At 38.4% G+C, this 18,479-nt stretch overlaps 1 protein-coding gene across 1 annotated transcript in view; it reads right to left on the bottom strand.

Annotated features, from left to right (window-relative positions):
• The window catches only part of dcc (DCC netrin 1 receptor), a 406,171-nt gene that overhangs the window by 279,912 nt on the left and 107,780 nt on the right, over positions 1-18,479 (bottom strand). Inside the window, exon 2 of the mRNA XM_085359610.1 lies at positions 3,655-4,011. Within this exon, the coding sequence (XP_085215736.1) occupies positions 3,655-4,011 (357 nt within the window). The remainder of the gene's footprint in view (positions 1-3,654; positions 4,012-18,479) is intronic.

The following is an 18,479-nucleotide window of genomic DNA, read 5'->3' as shown; positions in this document are numbered from 1 at the left end:
TCCTCTGAGAGTTCAGTGTTTCTAATTAATTCCCAGTTTACAGTCATCTCTGAACACACACGCACACACAGCCAGACTGCTAATTGAATTTTAAGCTTCTGCCTTTCATTAGCATTTTGCCATGTAATGCATTGTGTGCTTGCTTGAGTGTTGCCCATGCGTGTCTATGTGTGTGTTTGTGTGAATGACATGGAGGAAGGACTGATTCATATTTTAATGTAATGCTTGAATGTGGGTTAATTGACTTTGATTGGAACATGTGTGTTTAATGATTCAGGTCAGGTTTGGATAAGAGTTTAAAATTCACAGTGAGTTCTTTCGGTGATGAAGTGGTGTGCTGCATGTCCCACAGTGCTGGTCACCATAGCTGGAACCATTTTACCATTGCACTGGTATCAGGCAGCTCATATAACCAGTGGATTCTGGGCCAGTACCGAGCGGAGGCAGTGCCCAGCGCTGTATTTTGGTGCATCAATTTAGGCCTGACCATATCAGCTCCACTTATTCTTTCCTCACTCACATGCCAAACAGACCATGAAATGAGCAAGTTGTCCTGTTTTTCCCTCCTTATTTCATCTTGACTCAGACTTGTCTCAGCCTCCTGGAGGGGTTTGACTACACTCAGAGTCATCTTGATTTAGTAGGCGTTTTGACATTGACTTATCTCATCCTTATGTCTTCACAATGCTGCAATATCCAGGGCAGAAAACTTTAGTCAGCAGAGACGTGCTGACCACATAAGGTTGTCTTCAAAAGTAAGTTGATCCCCATAGGGTTTTATGTTAAAAGCAAAGAAACAACAACAAACAACAACAACAACAAAGACATTTTGGGCTAAATGGATAATTTAACTGCTCTGTGAGTTCATTTAGAATCTCAATCTGTTACATTTTGGATATATGGGTGTAGCCACTTCAAAGTTTCCCAAAATAGTTTTTTTTATTTTTTGCCTTTTTCACTTTCTCTGCTATGCACTTTTAACACACTGACACAAATAGAAAGAAAGACAAAATATCAGTGATTCATAAATATAACGATTATTTTTTGACTTAAAAAATGCAAAACCACTTAAAAATACTACTGCCAGCATGTATCAATAAACTGCCTAACCACCAGTGTGGCAATGAAAAACCTCCAAAAGTAAAAGTAACAATGAGCTACTACACGATTATAAATGTCTGAAACCTTGTGCAGCTGCTCTCCTTTTTTCCAAATTGTTTAGATCTGCAATATAAATGTTAAACTTCACAAGCTACTGAATGTTATTTTTTCTGAATTGTTTTTGACTGCATTAATCTTTACCTGTTGAGATGTCACGCACGGGTCACTTTCTGGCGTGTTGTTGTGTGACAGAATATTTGATTAGTTGCATTTGTCTTTAATCCCATCACACTTTCAATAAGCTGTCATACAACATAGTGCACACAGAACAGGCTGCGCAGACTGATGGTCATGGTGATGCACTAAAGCCTCAGAGCTGCTTTCTATTAATGTCTTCCATAAACTGTATTGATCTTAAGCCTCGCTCCACTTACTAAATTACATTACAGGTGAATTACTTTGGTGTTATTAAGTAAATATGAACAGCAAAATAAATGGAAACGGCAATATTATGGGAGCATGTGTGTGTATGTGTGTTGTGTTGCTATAACTTTCAAGGAGAGGTGAAGGTGTTGTGGCCATGTTAATCTAAATGAGGGGAATCTCCTCTCCGATACTCTTTATTCATTCAATCATCTCCTTCTATATCATTCTTCTTCTGCTCATTATTTCTTTCTTTCACTCTTGCCATTTGTTCAGTTTTTTTATGCTTACATTTTCTCTTCTGTTGTATAGAAATTGTATGTTATGTAAATACACATGTGGACAACATGCAAATATTTACTGTTTACAAAGCCCAGGTTTCAGACACATCTGTATCTGTCAGTTGAAGGAAAGGTTTTTCAACAATGTTGCTCTATTCTTATTTTCAAGTCCAGTGATTTCGTATTCAGTGCATGCTGGATCGCTTCTATTCTTTTTGTATCCAAGCAAAATGCACAAACAAATGATGTGTTCTTACAATGCATGATGGTTGATATCAGTGGAACAAACAAAACAAAATCAGCAACCAAAAATCATGAGGCTATACACAAGAACCCAAATTTACAACTCCAACAAATACCAGCTGGTGTGATTATGGTTGACAGTCAAAGACAAAGTCAAAAACAATCTGTGCTTTAATCTTTAATACAACTCTGAGTCTATTTATAGCATCCAAATCCCATTTCATTTGTCTATGAAAAACAATTGAATGACTCTCTTTTTTTCTATTTTTGCGCGACATACTAGAAAACCAGTCACACAACGAAAAGGAGATTGAAAACGACTCCTGAGGGGCACCATGGCTTCTAACAGCACGAATGTGCTGTTTATTTATTTGTTGTATATTTTAATATTAGCAGGTTCAGAGGACAGGGCTAAAGTTATTAAACTTCAAATGAATAGATTCAAATATAAAGTATATCAATATATGTTTAAAGATAAATTAACTCACACACCAAGTATAAGAAAAACCTCCAAGTTTTGTGAGCTACAATTACTAACAGCTAAAGCTCAAAGCACAGAGGGCTAGAAATCATCTGGCAAGCATGAATTTGGAGGGAATAATGTGTATTTCCCAATCAGTTGGTGAATGGTTGCTGGAAGTTGATGGTATTTGCTGTGAAATCGACTGTTAGCCCCAGTCAAGCAGACCCATGGACCAGTCAGTGGCCTCTGGAAAAATGTGTATTTATATAAAATCACATAAAATCTTTGAGTGTGTGTTTTTTTAATTAAACACACACTGTTGTAATCGACCCCAGGTCAGCAGCCAGCTTGTTCCAACAAACTAGACCACAGTGAGAGAACCCTGAGCACACATCTAATTCTGGGAACACACAAAAAAAACCACAGGTCGGCACCTGGTGACCTGAAAGGTCTGATTGGGTTATAGAGACCGACCAGTCAGAGATGTACTGACGGGTCAAAGCATTGTGAGCTTGCATTGCTTTTCTAAAAGGACTGAACTGGGAGCCAGTGAAGGGACTTCAGTACTGGAGTGTTATGTTCACATTTCCGTGTGAGTTTCAGGACAGTGGTTGCTGCATTGTGATGGAGTTGAAGTTGTTGTTCCAATGATTTGCATTATACTGCGAATAAAGTTTTACAATAGTCTAACCTACTTGATCTAAATGCATGGTGAGGCACAGCTTTTATTTCAAAGCCCTTCTTTTGAAGAGTGTTTGCAGACAAAGTATGGGTGACTAAAGCAATTTGCTAAAGACTCAGCCAATCACAATTACAGCTAACAACATCTAGCATCTTCATCCGCCAACTGTGGATCAAAAGTTTCCAGAGCATTTGGCCCTCACAAAGCAAAGGTTTAGCTCACAAAACTATATCGAAGAAGCTAAACTAACTGGAACTGAGTGAAAATGGTTCATCTACAGAACTTGTTATGATTGTAGAGATGAGAAAGAAAATGATTTCATGGTTTCCTAAAAATTACAGGATCTTCAAACTGAGAAACCAACTACTTTTAAGTGTGAACTATGAAATCACATTTTTGCATTTTGAGTTCATGAGTCTGTTTGAATGAATAGATACTTGTAGATTCAAGTAGTCTCTTACCTGCCACAGTCACTCTTGCTGTCCGGCTCACAATGCTTCCCAGTCCATCCAGCGTGGCGAGGCACTGATATTCTCCCTCATCAGGCCGATGGTGCCGCGAGTGCATCACATTTTGCACCAGCAGCGAGCCGTTACTCAGCTGTCGCCGTCGCTCATCGACCACCGTGCTAAGCAGCACTCCATCTTTACGCCATGTGATGGTGGGGGGTCCTGCCACAGCATCTGACTGTGCCTGGCAGTCTAGCTGCAGCACACTGCCGCGTACTGTCACCGTGTCCTGAGGCTCCTGGGTGAAAATGAAGTCCACAAAACCTCCAAGACCAGACGAGGAGGAAGAAGATGAGGAGGCATCTGAGGCTGCAGGAAAAAGCAAAGGAGACGAAAAGGAGTTAGAGGGAAGCAAGACACCAACAGGACAAATAAACTCATCTACATCAAATACAGGTGTGCTTTAACACACATCTGCAAATCACTATTTAATTATTTATACTTATAAATAATAAAAATATAAACAAATCTCATATTATGCTGATTTTAAATCATAAAAAATACAAAGCACAAAATTGCTAAAAGATCCTCAGAGGGGATAGTGTTCAGTCTGTACTGTTCTCTTTCTATACAAATACATCCAGGGCACATTTCTGGAAGACAACACTTATGCCGCCCGTTAAACTGGACAATCACAAAAGCAGACAGACAACCAACATAAACATTGTAGAAATAATTCATTTAATAAATAAACTCCCCAGGAATCAGCAATTTGTATACCGTAGCACAGGTCAAAACATCTACCACTGATTGAAACCCAGTAACTGCCCACACAGTGTGACAGTAAATGCATTATATGTACATATATAGTATGACTGAAGTTAAAGGTGCATCTTGTTGCTTCTTTTTGTTGCTTTATGTACTTTTGTTCCTGTCATTTTTTTCCAAAATTGAACTCCAAACCAATAATGCCTTACTCAGGGCTTTGTTCTGTTTTCTAAAGCAGATCAATCAGGACTAGAATTCTAATACATTTTCTAATGCTTTATCCTCTTTTTGCTTCGTGTTTTTATCCATGTTTGTCATTAGCTCTGCCAGACATGTCTCTTCAGAGAAGAGAGTGTGGCTCTGAGTATTAACCCCCAACCTGTAGAGCTTCACTCAGCAGGATAACTCATCACTGCTATCAAAGCCACAGGAACCTGCTGTATTCTTTGTTTTCAGGTTTATAGACTTTCTTTAATCTGCTGAAAGGCGAGCAGTGGCGGCATCTCCTCCCTTCTTTGATGTTGAGTCTGCTTAAACGTCTTTCATCGTGATCAGAGAGGCAGTTTGTTCAGTCAAAGCCGCCGTTCAACGTCTCCGCATTTCCCGGAAAACCTGAATGGAGGCTTTAGAACGACCTGGAGTCACAGCGTCACAGCGCAGAGTTGACTTTGAAGAGCAGCAGATGTTCTTTTTTTCTGTTTTTCATTTCAGTTGCTCCTATAGGAAAACTAATCAGAGCAAAAACTTCTGTATAAAAGTTAATCCCAGTTGGGCCTGTTCCAATTGGGACCGGAGAAATAAAACGAACAGCACTTCATAAAAAAGTCTTTATCTCTAAGAACTGGGATTTGCTTTCAGCAAAGCAACATCCTTTTCTCGTATAACAATATAGTGCTGAGTGTGTTTTCATTGCAAATTATCAGGTTTCTCCTTACCTCACTATAACAAGAGCCGTGAAATGACTTATCTTGTGGATTGGCACTTTATCAATAAAACTGAACTCAACAAAAAAGGCAAAAACAGAACCAGAATGAATCTGAAACCACACTCTACGCACAAGGTGGATGCCAACAAACATCACAGTCAGTGAATAAAACGATTTAATTGAAACATTTGTCAACCAACAACGGATTCCCAATATATGTATTTATAGATGCATGTGCAGTACAACTCAAATTAACCAAAGGTACTTTATTCTAATGTACTTAACACTGGCTCTTCAAAAAAAAAAATGGTGAGAATCAAGTTAATTGTTCTTAATTTAGGCTCGTTAGCTGCTACAAAGCTGTTACTCACAACAATTTCCCACCTTCATCTCTCCAAACAACACACCTGGCAGATACCCTGCAAACCCATCTGTCATATTGAGGCTAAGAGAGCGTGGCTAAGGGTGCTTAAAGTCATTTTAAGGGCCTTTTATTAACAAACAAAAGGCCTTAAAAGTATTAAAGTGTGTTATACTGAGAGACAATAACATTAACAGCACACATACAGTACAGAAAAGAATCTTGTAGAAGAGCAACATCACAGGTATCACAGGTAACTCCGCCTGCAGCCAATCCCCCACCCATACCTGAGGATCCTTCACTCCTTCCAAAACATCCTAGTTTCCTTCCCCACACATCATCCCTTGTTTATCTCAATCTTGCTCCTTCTCCCTTTCTTATTTCTTCTTTTGCGCTCTCTTTTCCTTCATGGTTTCCTTCTTATTGATTCTCCTTCAGCAGTCGTCCCCCTCTCTCTCTATCAGTAACTCACTATCTTGACAGCTCTATCTGTATTCACTTCCACCACACACACACACACACACACACACACACACACACACACACGCTCAGAGCCAGTCACTTCATCAGCTTGTCCTTGTCCTCGTTGTCCTGCAGTTTGATTTGATGCTATCAGTCTCTGCTCAGCCTTCGTCTCTACTCTCTTCTTCTCTCTTTGTTGCCTCTCACTCACTTTATCTTCATATTTCATCTGTAACATGAAGCCAGTCTTCACTTTATTATTTGACCACAAACTCTTCCAGACATACAGTGGGGCAAAAAAGTATTTAGTCAGCCACCGATTGTGCAAGTTCCCCCACTTAAAATGATGACAGAGGTCAGTAATTTGCACCAGAGGTACACTTCAACTGTGAGAGACAGAATGTGAAAAAAAAATCCATGAATCCACATGGTAGGATTTGTAAAGAATTTATTCGTAAATCAGGGTGGAAAATAAGTATTTGGTCAATAACAAAAATACAACTCAATACTTTGTAACATAACCTTTGTTGGCAATAACAGAGGTCAAACGTTTACTATAGGTCTTTACCAGGTTTGCACACACAGTAGCTGGTATTTTGGCCCATTCCTCCATGCAGATCTTCTCGAGAGCAGTGATGTTTGGGGGCTGTCGCCGAGCAACACGGACTTTCAACTCCCGCCACAGATTTTCTATGGGGTTGAGGTCTGGAGACTGGCTAGGCCACTCCAGGACTTTCAAATGCTTCTTACGGAGCCACTCCTTTGTTGCCTGGGCGGTGTGTTTTGGATCATTGTCATGTTGGAAGACCCAGCCTCGTTTCATCTTCAAAGTTCTCACTGATGGAAGGAGGTTTTGGCTCAAAATCTCACGATACATGGCCCCATTCATTCTGTCCTTAACACGGATCAGTCGTCCTGTCCCCTTGGCAGAAAAACAGCCCCATAGCATGATGTTTCCACCCCCATGCTTCACAGTAGGTATGGTGTTCTTGGGATGCAACTCAGTATTCTTCTTCCTCCAAACACGACGAGTTGAGTTTATACCAAAACGTTCTACTTTGGTTTCATCTGACCACATGACATTCTCCCAATCCTCTGCTGTATCATCCATGTGCTCTCTGGCAAACTTCAGACGGGCCTGGACATGCACTGGCTTCAGCAGCGGAACACGTCTGGCACTGCGGGATTTGATTCCCTGCCGTTGTAGTGTGTTACTGATGGTGACCTTTGTTACTTTGGTCCCAGCTCTCTGCAGGTCATTCACCAGGTCCCCCCGTGTGGTTCTGGGATCTTTGCTCACCGTTCTCATGATCATTTTGACCCCACGGGATGAGATCTTGCATGGAGCCCCAGATCGAGGGAGATTATCAGTGGTCTTGTATGTCTTCCATTTTCTGATGATTGCTCCCACAGTTGATTTTTTTCACACCAAGCTGCTTGCCTATTGTAGATTCACTCTTCCCAGTCTGGTGCAGGTCTACAATACTTTTCCTGGTGTCCTTCGAAAGCTCTTTGGTCTTGGCCATGGCGGAGTTTGGAGTCTGACTGTTTGAGGAAGCGGTGTCTGAAAAGGGCTGGGAAAATCATCAAAGACCCCAGTCACCCATCACATGGACTCTTCACCCTCCTGCCCTCTGGGAGGCGCTACAGGAGCCTCCGGACTAAGACCACCAGGTACCGGAACAGCTTCTTCCCCACAGCTGTCAGACTCCTGAACTCTGCCTCCTGACATCTGACCCACGTTAAACTCATGGACTGAACATACACACACCCACAATGGACAACTGTACCCTCAAACACAATAATAACATGGACTGAACCACCACTCACAACCACTAGCACTTTATATAGCCTCTGTAGAAACTATCTACACCCTCACTTATCTTAACTGCACTACTGTATAGCTCTGTGTAAATAATCATTCTGTACATTCGATAATTTTTAATCCTACAACTGTTTACAACTTGCATAGTTCCCATTTCTGTATAGCTGTATATCCCAGATTCTGTAAAGTTATTTATTTCATATTCTGTATAGTTTTTCATATTTATATCCTGTTCATATCCTGTACATAGCTTGTACTCACTACAGCCTGTACATACTTATAGTTATAGAATATTCACAACATACTTCATACCGTGTACATTATAACATAATAGACCCATTTCTGTAATATACTCACATATCTATATTATTGCTAATATATATTGTAATATATCTATATCACTAAAGCACTTCTGGATGGATGCAAACTGCATTTCGTTGCCCTGTACCTGTGCATGTGCAATGACAATAAAGTTGAATTCTATTCTATTCTATTCTATTCTATTCTATTGAGGCTGTGGACAGGTGTCTTTTATACAGATGATGAGTTCAAACAGGTGCCATTCATACAGGTAACGAGTGGGGGACAGAAAAGCTTCTTACAGAAGACGTTACAGGTCTGTGAGAGCCAGAGATTTTCCTTGTTTGAGGTGACCAAATACTTATTTTCCACCCTAATTTACGAATAAATTCTTTACAAATCCTACCATGTGAATTCATGGATTTTTTTTTCACATTCTGTCTCTCACAGTTGAAGTGTACCTCTGGTGCAAATTACTGACCTCTGTCATCATTTTAAGTGGGGGAACTTGCACAATCGGTGGCTGACTAAATACTTTTTTGCCCCACTGTATTTTTTTATGAACTTTTAGGATTTTTTCTGTTAAAAGAAAGTCATATATTTTTCTTGAAGTGTTAGTACACCGAGAAAATCTTGTCGTCATAACACAGAATATGTATGAATTCAGCATAAAATGAATATATACAAATTAATATATATTAAATATGTATTATAAATGTATGGGGAATAGACAAAAATCTCAACAAGTTAATAAAAAAAGTGAAACTGAAGAAATTCTGGTTTTACTGATTTGCTGACAGGCGGCAATTATTATAATCAGTAAATGAGTCATTTAAAGGATTTCTGAGAATGACAGTTCTCCACTTTCAGCTTTTCACATTTGATAATTTTCACATTTTAATGTTTATAGTCAATAAATGTAATGTCTTTCAATTTTGGACTTTTGTTGGGCAAAATAAGACGATTAAACGTGAGTACGGAGAATGTTACCAGCATTTTCGTGCCAATTTCAAGATTCAATAGAAAACATAATGAATAACTGTTTGTGTCAACTTGACAAAATATGAAAACCTTCCACTTGCATCTGATTTCTCTCCTCACTGATTTTATTTCCTGACACTTAAAATATGTCAGAAGCAAAGACTCTGAAAAAACAAGTAAAATAAAAGGACTGTAGAGAGAGTGATAATGAGCAGTCTTGACAGCAATTTAAAATCAGATAAATGCATTTGATATATTGTATATATTGATTACACAGGTTAAGAGCTTTTCTAAGAACAATACTTGTGCATTTCTACACAGATTATCCAAACGCTGAACTTACATGCTGTCAGGCATGTCAAGTCCTTTAGACAGGCAGAGATATGAGACCTCGCTCCCTGCTTGGAGCAAGTTGGCCAGACTGAAATGTGTTTTATCTCTTTGTGATTGATGAATATTTATCATTTACTGTTATTTACTGTTTTGTGTTTTAACCCCTTTCCTGTCATGTAGGATTTTTTTTTGTCTGTCATTGTGGTCAGTCTATCTCTTCACACTAGTTTGGTATCTTTTTGTGGTGAACGTGAATCTTTTGTTCTTTCCTTTTGCTGTGAATTTTTACTGATTTGTCACCTTTTGTTTGATTTCTTGCTCATTTTTGTGAATTTCCACTTGTTTGTGGTCATATGGTTGTTTTTGGTCCCATTGGTTTTTGCTTACAGTATCGTAGGCAGGTGTGTTTGTTGACATGTGCTTGATTTCTTCTTTCTTCCTCAGGTTGTGGATTATCAATCTTCTTCACGATTTTCACTCGTCATTTTGTGTCTTTGTGGTTGTTGTTTTTTAGCATTTCTTGCATTTGATTCTTTTTCCCTGGTGTGGATTGTCACCTTTTTGCGGTCATTTTACATTTTTTTGTACTTGTCTCTTTTTATTGTGTGTTTACACTTTTATGGTCTGTTTACAACTCTCTGCAGCTGGTGTGCTTCTTTGTGGTCATTTTGAGTGTCTGTGATTTTTTATTTATTTTTTGTTACCTTGTGGTAATTGTGGCTGTTCTTCTGAATCTACAATTCATTCTGGTCATTTTGCATCTCTTTGTAGCTGCTTGAGGTCTCACTTCTGTGTCTCTGTTTTGGAGATTTTGTAATTTTTGCTGCTACTGTGTTTTTTGGGTCTCTTTGTGATTGATGTGTGTCTCTTTGTATTGGATTAGTTTTCCGTTTGTGGACTTTTGGCTTCTGGTTTTTTTTGGTCCCTTTGTTCCTTTTTGATGTAATTTCACATTTCTTTGTAGTTGCTTGATGTGTCTCTCTATGAAAACTGATGACAGTCACTCTACAGTAAACAGGGGCTCAGACTCAGAGACATCCTATCTTCCTTTATCCCTGCATGCCTGTATATATTCAATCAAGAAAGCAGCATTTCACCCAGATCATACTAGTGAAGTAGAACTGATGATGATGATAGAAACTTGAAATTCAACAGCTGAAATGCTGTGTGTTTGTTCAGTTTAATCCTGATAAAAAGCTAAACTGAAAAATGAGCAACATGCAATATGAAATATTACTAAATCGTGTAGGCTTTGGTTATGCATTCAATTTTAGATGTTTAAAATCCTTCAAGTCTTCAGTAACTAACTCTAAGACCTGTTAATCTCGTGGCATTCACAATATTTTTGTACTTATATGCTTTTGTCTTCAAAAGCAAATAAAGGTCAATAATTCAAACCATATAGAATCACACTGATCCTGATCCATAGCAGTCTCCGCTGATTACAAGATCCTAAAACATGTTGACCTGAATGCTGGAGCAGCTAATTAACACACTGCAGTAGAATAAATATTCAACACTTAACAGAACAGTACAAGACAAAACAAAATACTTCAGACCTGGTCCAGATCACAAATTTGTTAGCAAGGAGAGAAAAGCCATCGAAAGACCTCTATGGAAGACACGCCCTAGTCAGTTTTGTCACAGGGGTAAAGAAGTGGAAGGATATAGAGCCATCCAGGAGTTTAAATGATAAGATGAGAGTCGGTGACAGCAAGGTGGACAACAGCCAAGACCATCTGAACACACACGCACGCATTCTCACAGTGGCTGACACTGTGGGTTAGTGTCTGGAAAAAAAAAACAAAAACGACTGCATTACGACCCTGGACAACGTCCAGATACTGTGTGTGTGTTTGAAGTCTCTGCCAGCTGCTGCCTGCCAGCAGAGAATCAGCTTGACTGAAAGAAGGCAGCAGGAAGGAAGAGGAAGGAAAAAGATGCCCAAAAAAGGAAACCCATCTCTGTCACAATCAAACCATGAAAGCAGACAGCAGCAACATATCAGGAAATAAACCAATGATGTGTTGCTAAATGGAAAAAAACAGCATTTCAACCATGTAAAGCTTGAAAAGTTGACAAAAGAAAAATAATAGAGGAAATTAGTCACTTCAAAAGATTTTTAAAGTCAAATGTTTGCAGAGTTTTAATATTTTGACGGTAAAAGTATGTTTTAACTCAACTCAAATCTTTTAACAACTTGGTTTTATGCAAACAACGGCCTTGCTTAATATAAATCAGTGCATTTATTGTCATTTGTTGCAGGTGTTAAGCCTTATTAAGTATACTGAATTATTTGTAGTCTTTGCCCGCATACTGAGCGGTAAAGTTGTTCATACTTATTTAAAAGTTAGATTTTTTCAGTACAGCAACATACTGCTAATGTTTTTTAAATTCAAATTCTTTTCTGTTGTGCTGTGATCATTATTGCAGTTATATTGTGTTTAGGTTTAGAGTTGCATTGAGATGCAGTTTTCAGACTGACTGAGAGCCATGCGAGGGTGTAGATATTATAATATAACATAGGTCATAGTGAGTAAGGACTAGTCAACGTTCGGGGTTTTTCAGATGGTGAGAGAGACTGTTTATATGTCTGTGTGGTATATGGGGCACAGCGATGTGACCAAAAACAGAGCTCTGTCTGTTGTACATATACTGTACATTGTGTACACTAAGTTTCTATAAGAATTCCTGCACTTATTTGGCATCCATTTGCCGAGTATTGGGTACGAGCCCTTAATCTTTGAATTCAGACGTTTTCAGTCGTTACGTTTTTTTATTCATCTTTGGGCATGAAAAAAAGATTTTTGAACTTAATTTTTTTTAAGCATGTACTTTTCAAAGAGTTTTTTACATGTCTACTTAGGTGGACAACATACGTTTTGAGTGGGTGGCACGGTATCAAGTGACACATCAGTGTCCAATGTAGTGGTTTATGTGCAAGTATACCATCAACACTGACATAAACACGAGAAAGGGTTGAGGTTGATATCAAATATTGAATCAAAATCTGTTGAAAAAATTTAAAAAAGCTTGTTTAAAATTAAATAAAACAAGACTAGAATACCAAGAGTGTTTTTGTGAATAAAATTGGATGTAATTGAATGTCATTAATTTAACTGAGTTGAAATGAAAGACAAATAACACAAGAAAGAAGGAGAAAAAGAAAAAGAAGAAACCTGGATGTATGCACTATTTTCTGGAGCAAATGTTTGTGCTTGCTGAAGGCTGAAAATTTCTGCTTGTTAGGCTTGAAAAAGTTGTAGAACCTCCAAGAATGAACTCGAGGAAAAGAAGTGCTAAGTTAGCAGGAAGCAGTGAAAAGTGAAGCAGAAAAGGAAAGTTTGATAGAGTTAAATGGAGGTCTGATCCCTTACACACTGACTCAAAGCTCACACTGTCACCCAGTAAGCATCATCACCAGTGTTGGTCAAGTTACTTGAAAAAAGTAATCAGTAACTAATTACTGATTACTTCCCCAAAAAAGTATTATTTTCAAAAGTAATTAATTACTTAGTTACTTAGTTACTTTTTAAAAACACGATTTACAACGTGAAGAGGTGATAAAGCGATAGATCTTTCAGCCCAATTCTACTTTTTCTGCATAATCCATCATACAAAATGTAATCAAATGGAAAAGTCTCTTTTTTTTTACTTGTTTTATCAGCTTTAATCTTTTAACTTTATGCATCAAGCAAAAATTTAACTATATGCACCATTCTCTGACTTGAAGAAATTAGTTTAACATTTAAACCTATTTTCTGCACATTCCAGCACATAAAATAAAATATTTTTTGTGTTTACACTCAGTCTTTCAAATAGATGCAAGTAAAACACAGCAGAAAATAAATAAAGTCAAAGACTCAGCGGTCCTGTTGCTCTATTTTCACCTGTAAAGCAGGACTACGGTAGGCGGAGGTTTACCCTGGTGCAGGTGTGCCACGGTCAATGGAAGAATCCGCGAGTTTCTCTGTGAGTTTCCCATTACGTCATAGCTACTCGGTGCTTGCTCGGAAGTTTAGGGGTTTTTTCGCTGTAAAAATAAGTTTTCTTCCCACGCACGATGGACGCTAATGTTTTTGTCACTTTTTATGGAATCAAACTCAAAATAAGGTCAGTACTTCCACGCTTTAAACGCTGCACGCTCATACTCTCTCCCACAATCGATACGTGATCCATTGTTGATCTGCACACAGCTGGTCTCACGAACGTCGCACTTGCTTACGTCACTGTCATGAGACATTCTCGCAAAGAAATCACGGTTTTAGTAACGCAGTAACGCAGCGTTCCTACGGGAAAGTAACGGTAATCTAATTACCGTTTTTGCAATAGTAATCCCTTACTTTACTCGTTACTTGAAAAAAAGTAATCAGATTACAGTAACGCGTTACTGCCCATCTCTGATCATCACACAAGCTGACTCATCTCAAAGTGACCTAACTGAAACCTGACAGAAGCAGCACACAGCCACTTTCTTCATATCTTCTTGACTCCCAGAGCTACACCAGACTTTGGCACCACTTCCTGTCTGATCAGCAACTTACTGATTGTTTTTTTCTTTTACATACCTTTGACTGGAAACCAGTTTTTTGTTGTCTCTGTGCACATTGAGAATAATCGTCATGATTAGTGTCAGTGCAATTACCTTAAAATCTCAAAAGTGAAACAAAAATCATTGTTGGGACGATGGACATGTCAATCACTAAAAACACTAGAGCTGGCTTAACCCAAACATCAAGTCTGTAAGTTGTTACTGACAACAACACTGGCAAATTTACCAAGCAACAATTCCCAGTTTAGTCAAACAGGCTGAAGTAATAGATTAGCATATCAATATCAACTTCCAATCACTAATATTAAATATTAACTCAATAAAACTCAATAAAAACTGCTGGACAATAAGAACTGAACGACAGCTTAATTTATCTTATTGTTTCACCACAAAAAGTGGGCGGGTCAACAGCATGAAATACTGGCTCCACCCCGACCCCCGTCTCGGAATCCTCACTACAACACTGTGCAGCCCCCGAAATTAGCAATGCATGTAGGCACACCGTTTGTTAAGGTCCCATCTGCAGTGAGCTCTGACACCAGCTGGACAGCAGTGTGTGCATGTTTAGCATTAAGCCTTTATTAACAAGCCTCACCTGCTGTCCACCCTCCGTGTCTCATTGAGTTAAAACTCCCATGATCCCTCTATCTCCCAGCTGAGCTCACCACACGCACCAACCAATCCATAGTCAACGGGCAGCAGAAGGAAATCACTTCAATTAAACATCTTTTTTCTTGCTTGTTAAGAGATCATAAAAAGAAGTGCTCAAAGAAACTACAACAGCAACAAAACCTTCAGCATTACTTGAATTCAGCTGCTCTGTCACACTAGACACGCAATAAAAACAGGATGGCTTAAAATTTTGATCAAGAGGCGGTTGCACAAGTGAACCAGTGGGAGGCAACCTGTGTCGAAACAATCACAGTTTAAGTCAGACTCACTGCAATCACGCTCAGACAGATTGGTGAAGGTTTGCAAATAATAGTACTCTAACATGTTACAAGCACTCTAAGTCAGTCTGTGCTGATGAGCGCAACTCGTCTGGGATGCATCTGTTTGTAATAGTGGATTTGACTTCAGTGGTTGTACTTTGATTGTATTCCACTGCTGCCAAATACTTAGCACATTGTACAGTTAACCCTTTAAGACCTACCATAGAACCAAGTCCGCCAGAGCTTATAGTATATTTTTACATGCTGTGGAGCCATTTTTGGGAGCATTTCAAGTTGCTATACATCAATACAACCATTATAGCCCAAATTTTAATGATATGTCTGCATTAAGTGCATAGTAATTACATAAATTGCAAAAACTTGCAATAAACTACAAACAAATTTAAAATCGTTTTTGAGTTTTTAACATATATTTCTAGTTAGAGAAATTTAAGAGGCTTATCCCTCAAAACTGTAAATACAAAAAAGTTGCACAAACTAGTTTCCCACCAAAGGAAATTTATTTTAAGTGTCTTCATAGTTTTATTTTTGAGATACACCAATTTTCATATACTGCAGGAAAAACGAAAAAATATATTATAGTGCAAATTTGCAAAATAACAGCATATGCATCAAAATAAAATCCAGCAGTGCAATATGAGTCCTCAGCATCCCAGAAACGACACAGAAAGTCATAAAGTCAAACATAACTTTTAAAAACACCAGTATAGGCTCATAAGGCCACGATGGTAAAAAACTACATTTCCGCAAAATGACGTCACTTCCGGTTTCGGGCAGGTCATGGCGGACATGCGATAGTTCACGCTGATGGACGTAGGAAGTGTTACAAACAGCTGATCGGATCGGCAAAGCCTGTTTCTGGAATATTATGTATTTGTTGCTGCAAGTGCTTTTTATGCAGTTTTTGCAAAGCTATATGTGGAAGGATACGTGACCTAGGACAAGCTGATGGCATCAGATGTAAGTACAACTCCTCCGGTTTCATATGCAAAAAAAATTATTGCGCTAGCTTACGTGGTTGCAGTGCTACCGGGATTTAAAAATAGTTGCGCAAAATGGAGTGTGCCCGCTCCGACCGGCTTTAAAGGGTTAAAATGCCATCCTAAAGCAAATGTGTCACTATTTGTGGCAGCATCCGGTTGCCTGGAGCTCATGAGGTAGGCCAGGTTATCTACCAACTGGATGGTTGGGGGTTCAATCCCTGGCTGCATCAGTCTGCATGTCAAATATCTTCGAGCAAGATACTAACCCCAAGTTGTTCTGTTATCCATCCACTGGAGTGTGAATGTTAGGTTGATAGTACACATGTCATAGAAAAAAGTGCTGGAGTGAATGAGACACATCTAGGGCTATATAAGATCCAGTCCATGTAAGTAGTGAATTATTTTTTAATGGGAATTTCTGTGTATGTACTGTAAATATCAACAACAGTACATGACAATAAGTTTGTAAGACAGTAAGAGTTTTGTGATCATCACTAAGTCATTACTGTTAATTGCTATATTATCACATAATTGCCAACTTGACCCCGTTTAATTACAGACTGATAGCAGGGTGATCTACTACATTATATATTATTGAATATATAATGAGAACCTTCACAGACATTATTATTATTATTATTATTATTATTATTATTATTATTATTATTATTATTATTATGTTTATCTTGATCTACTAAAATATGTTTGAAGATGGCAACCGACTGTGAGTGGTCAAAAACGTGGTCTCTATATTTAGCTGTGTAACTGTGGCATAAAAGAGGCCTACTTTACTTCTCCTTCTTTCCTGTAATATAACTCCAGTTTCCATGGTGAATGTTCACATAAAACATGGCCAAAGTTTCAAATGATAAGCTCAGAGCATGTACAAGTAATCCATGTGAGCCAAACACTCCAAACACTCAGACTACTCAGGGCTCTTTGTGGGATCACGGTCATCTCATGGTAGCTCACAGAATCCCTGCCCAGGTGTTGTTTCACCTCGTGTTTTACATGGGGCAGCCAATCGGAAGACAGCTGACTTAAAATGGGAGCTAAAATAGCTTCTTTCATCCAGAGGATGAACTGAGGGCCTGCACCAAGGCTCAGTCTAACATAAATAAAGTTTATTTGCAAATGTGAATTATGCAACTACTAAGCCAATAATATGAATACAGAGCTAACAATGAGCTTTTATGCATTAATCCCTGTGTTTTTTAGAGAAGTCGGTAGGGAAAAACATCAAGGTGATCAATAAAATCAGCTTTTACTAGGGTGTCTTTCAGAAGCTCCACTGACACTATACCGAAAATACCAATAAAATATGAAGGACATTACACCCAGTAACACTGGGTAACACCCAGTGTGTCACCTGGGTGACAGGCAACGATATCATTGCTGATTTATCACAGTTATATATATGTGTACAAAGTTAATTTTATATGGTCCATGTTTTTTATGTTTTATTTCACAAAAGTCTAAAAATAGAGCCGAAAAAGGAAAAAAAGGAAAGGAAAGCTTTAATATTTTTCCAAAGTGTTTAAACATCTGCTATCGTTAATTTAATTGACAGTCTGAAAAGAAACAGACTGCAATTGATTGTGCTGACAGAAAGACACACACTCACAGTAATTAGCAGGAAACACAGCAGGCTGAATGGGACTAGGCTAATTAAGACCAATTGGTGTTAATATCAGAGCGGGTGAAGTGTGCGTGTGTGCAGAACACATTCAGATTAACAGAAAGTGATTTTTACTGAATGTGTGAAGCTCTGCGAAGAGGTGTGAGGCAGCATATTTTTAATCTTCTCGTGATATGTGTCAGCGAGATGCTTGCATTTGCTGAAATGTTTCATCTCAGACATATTAAAAGCGGTATCGAATAAAAACCGAAAAACAAATAGCAATCAGAGCTCTGAAATACTTGGAAAATTGCTTTGGTTTAGTTGAACTAAAAGTGAAACCTTAAATAAATACAATCACAACAGATGTTAAGACACGCTATTCTAAACAGCAGTGGAATAAAGCCAGAGACAGAGACACGTACGTGGCAAAATGATTGCTTGTATTCAGTGATGGAGAAAAAACATATTAAACACTTTTTGAAGGTTAAGACTTCAAAAAGTAAAGAGAAAAACTGAAGTTGTTGCACTTTCATGTCAACTACATACTTAGAATCTACTAAGCATTTCTACTTAGACAAGTAGAAATGCTTGTGTAAGGCGGGGTGACTTTTGAAACTGTGAGAATTGCAAGGGCAGAACTATCTGATTTTATTTTAATGCTTTTCATCAGTTTTACAACCTTCTCACTAACAAAGACATCATCCATGGCCTGTCGTACTACACCGAAGGAAGAAAGAAAACGATAAGGCATAACATTAAAGAAAAAACATAGT

The sequence above is a fragment of the Diplotaxodon limnothrissa genome, linkage group LG7 (genome assembly GCF_057381915.1).
Source record: "Diplotaxodon limnothrissa isolate DT_005_m linkage group LG7, D_limnothrissa_male_GT1.1, whole genome shotgun sequence".
NCBI lineage: Eukaryota > Metazoa > Chordata > Actinopteri > Cichliformes > Cichlidae > Diplotaxodon > Diplotaxodon limnothrissa.
The sequence above is the reverse complement of the archived record's forward strand: the minus strand, read 5'-3'. Positions and strand labels throughout refer to the sequence as shown.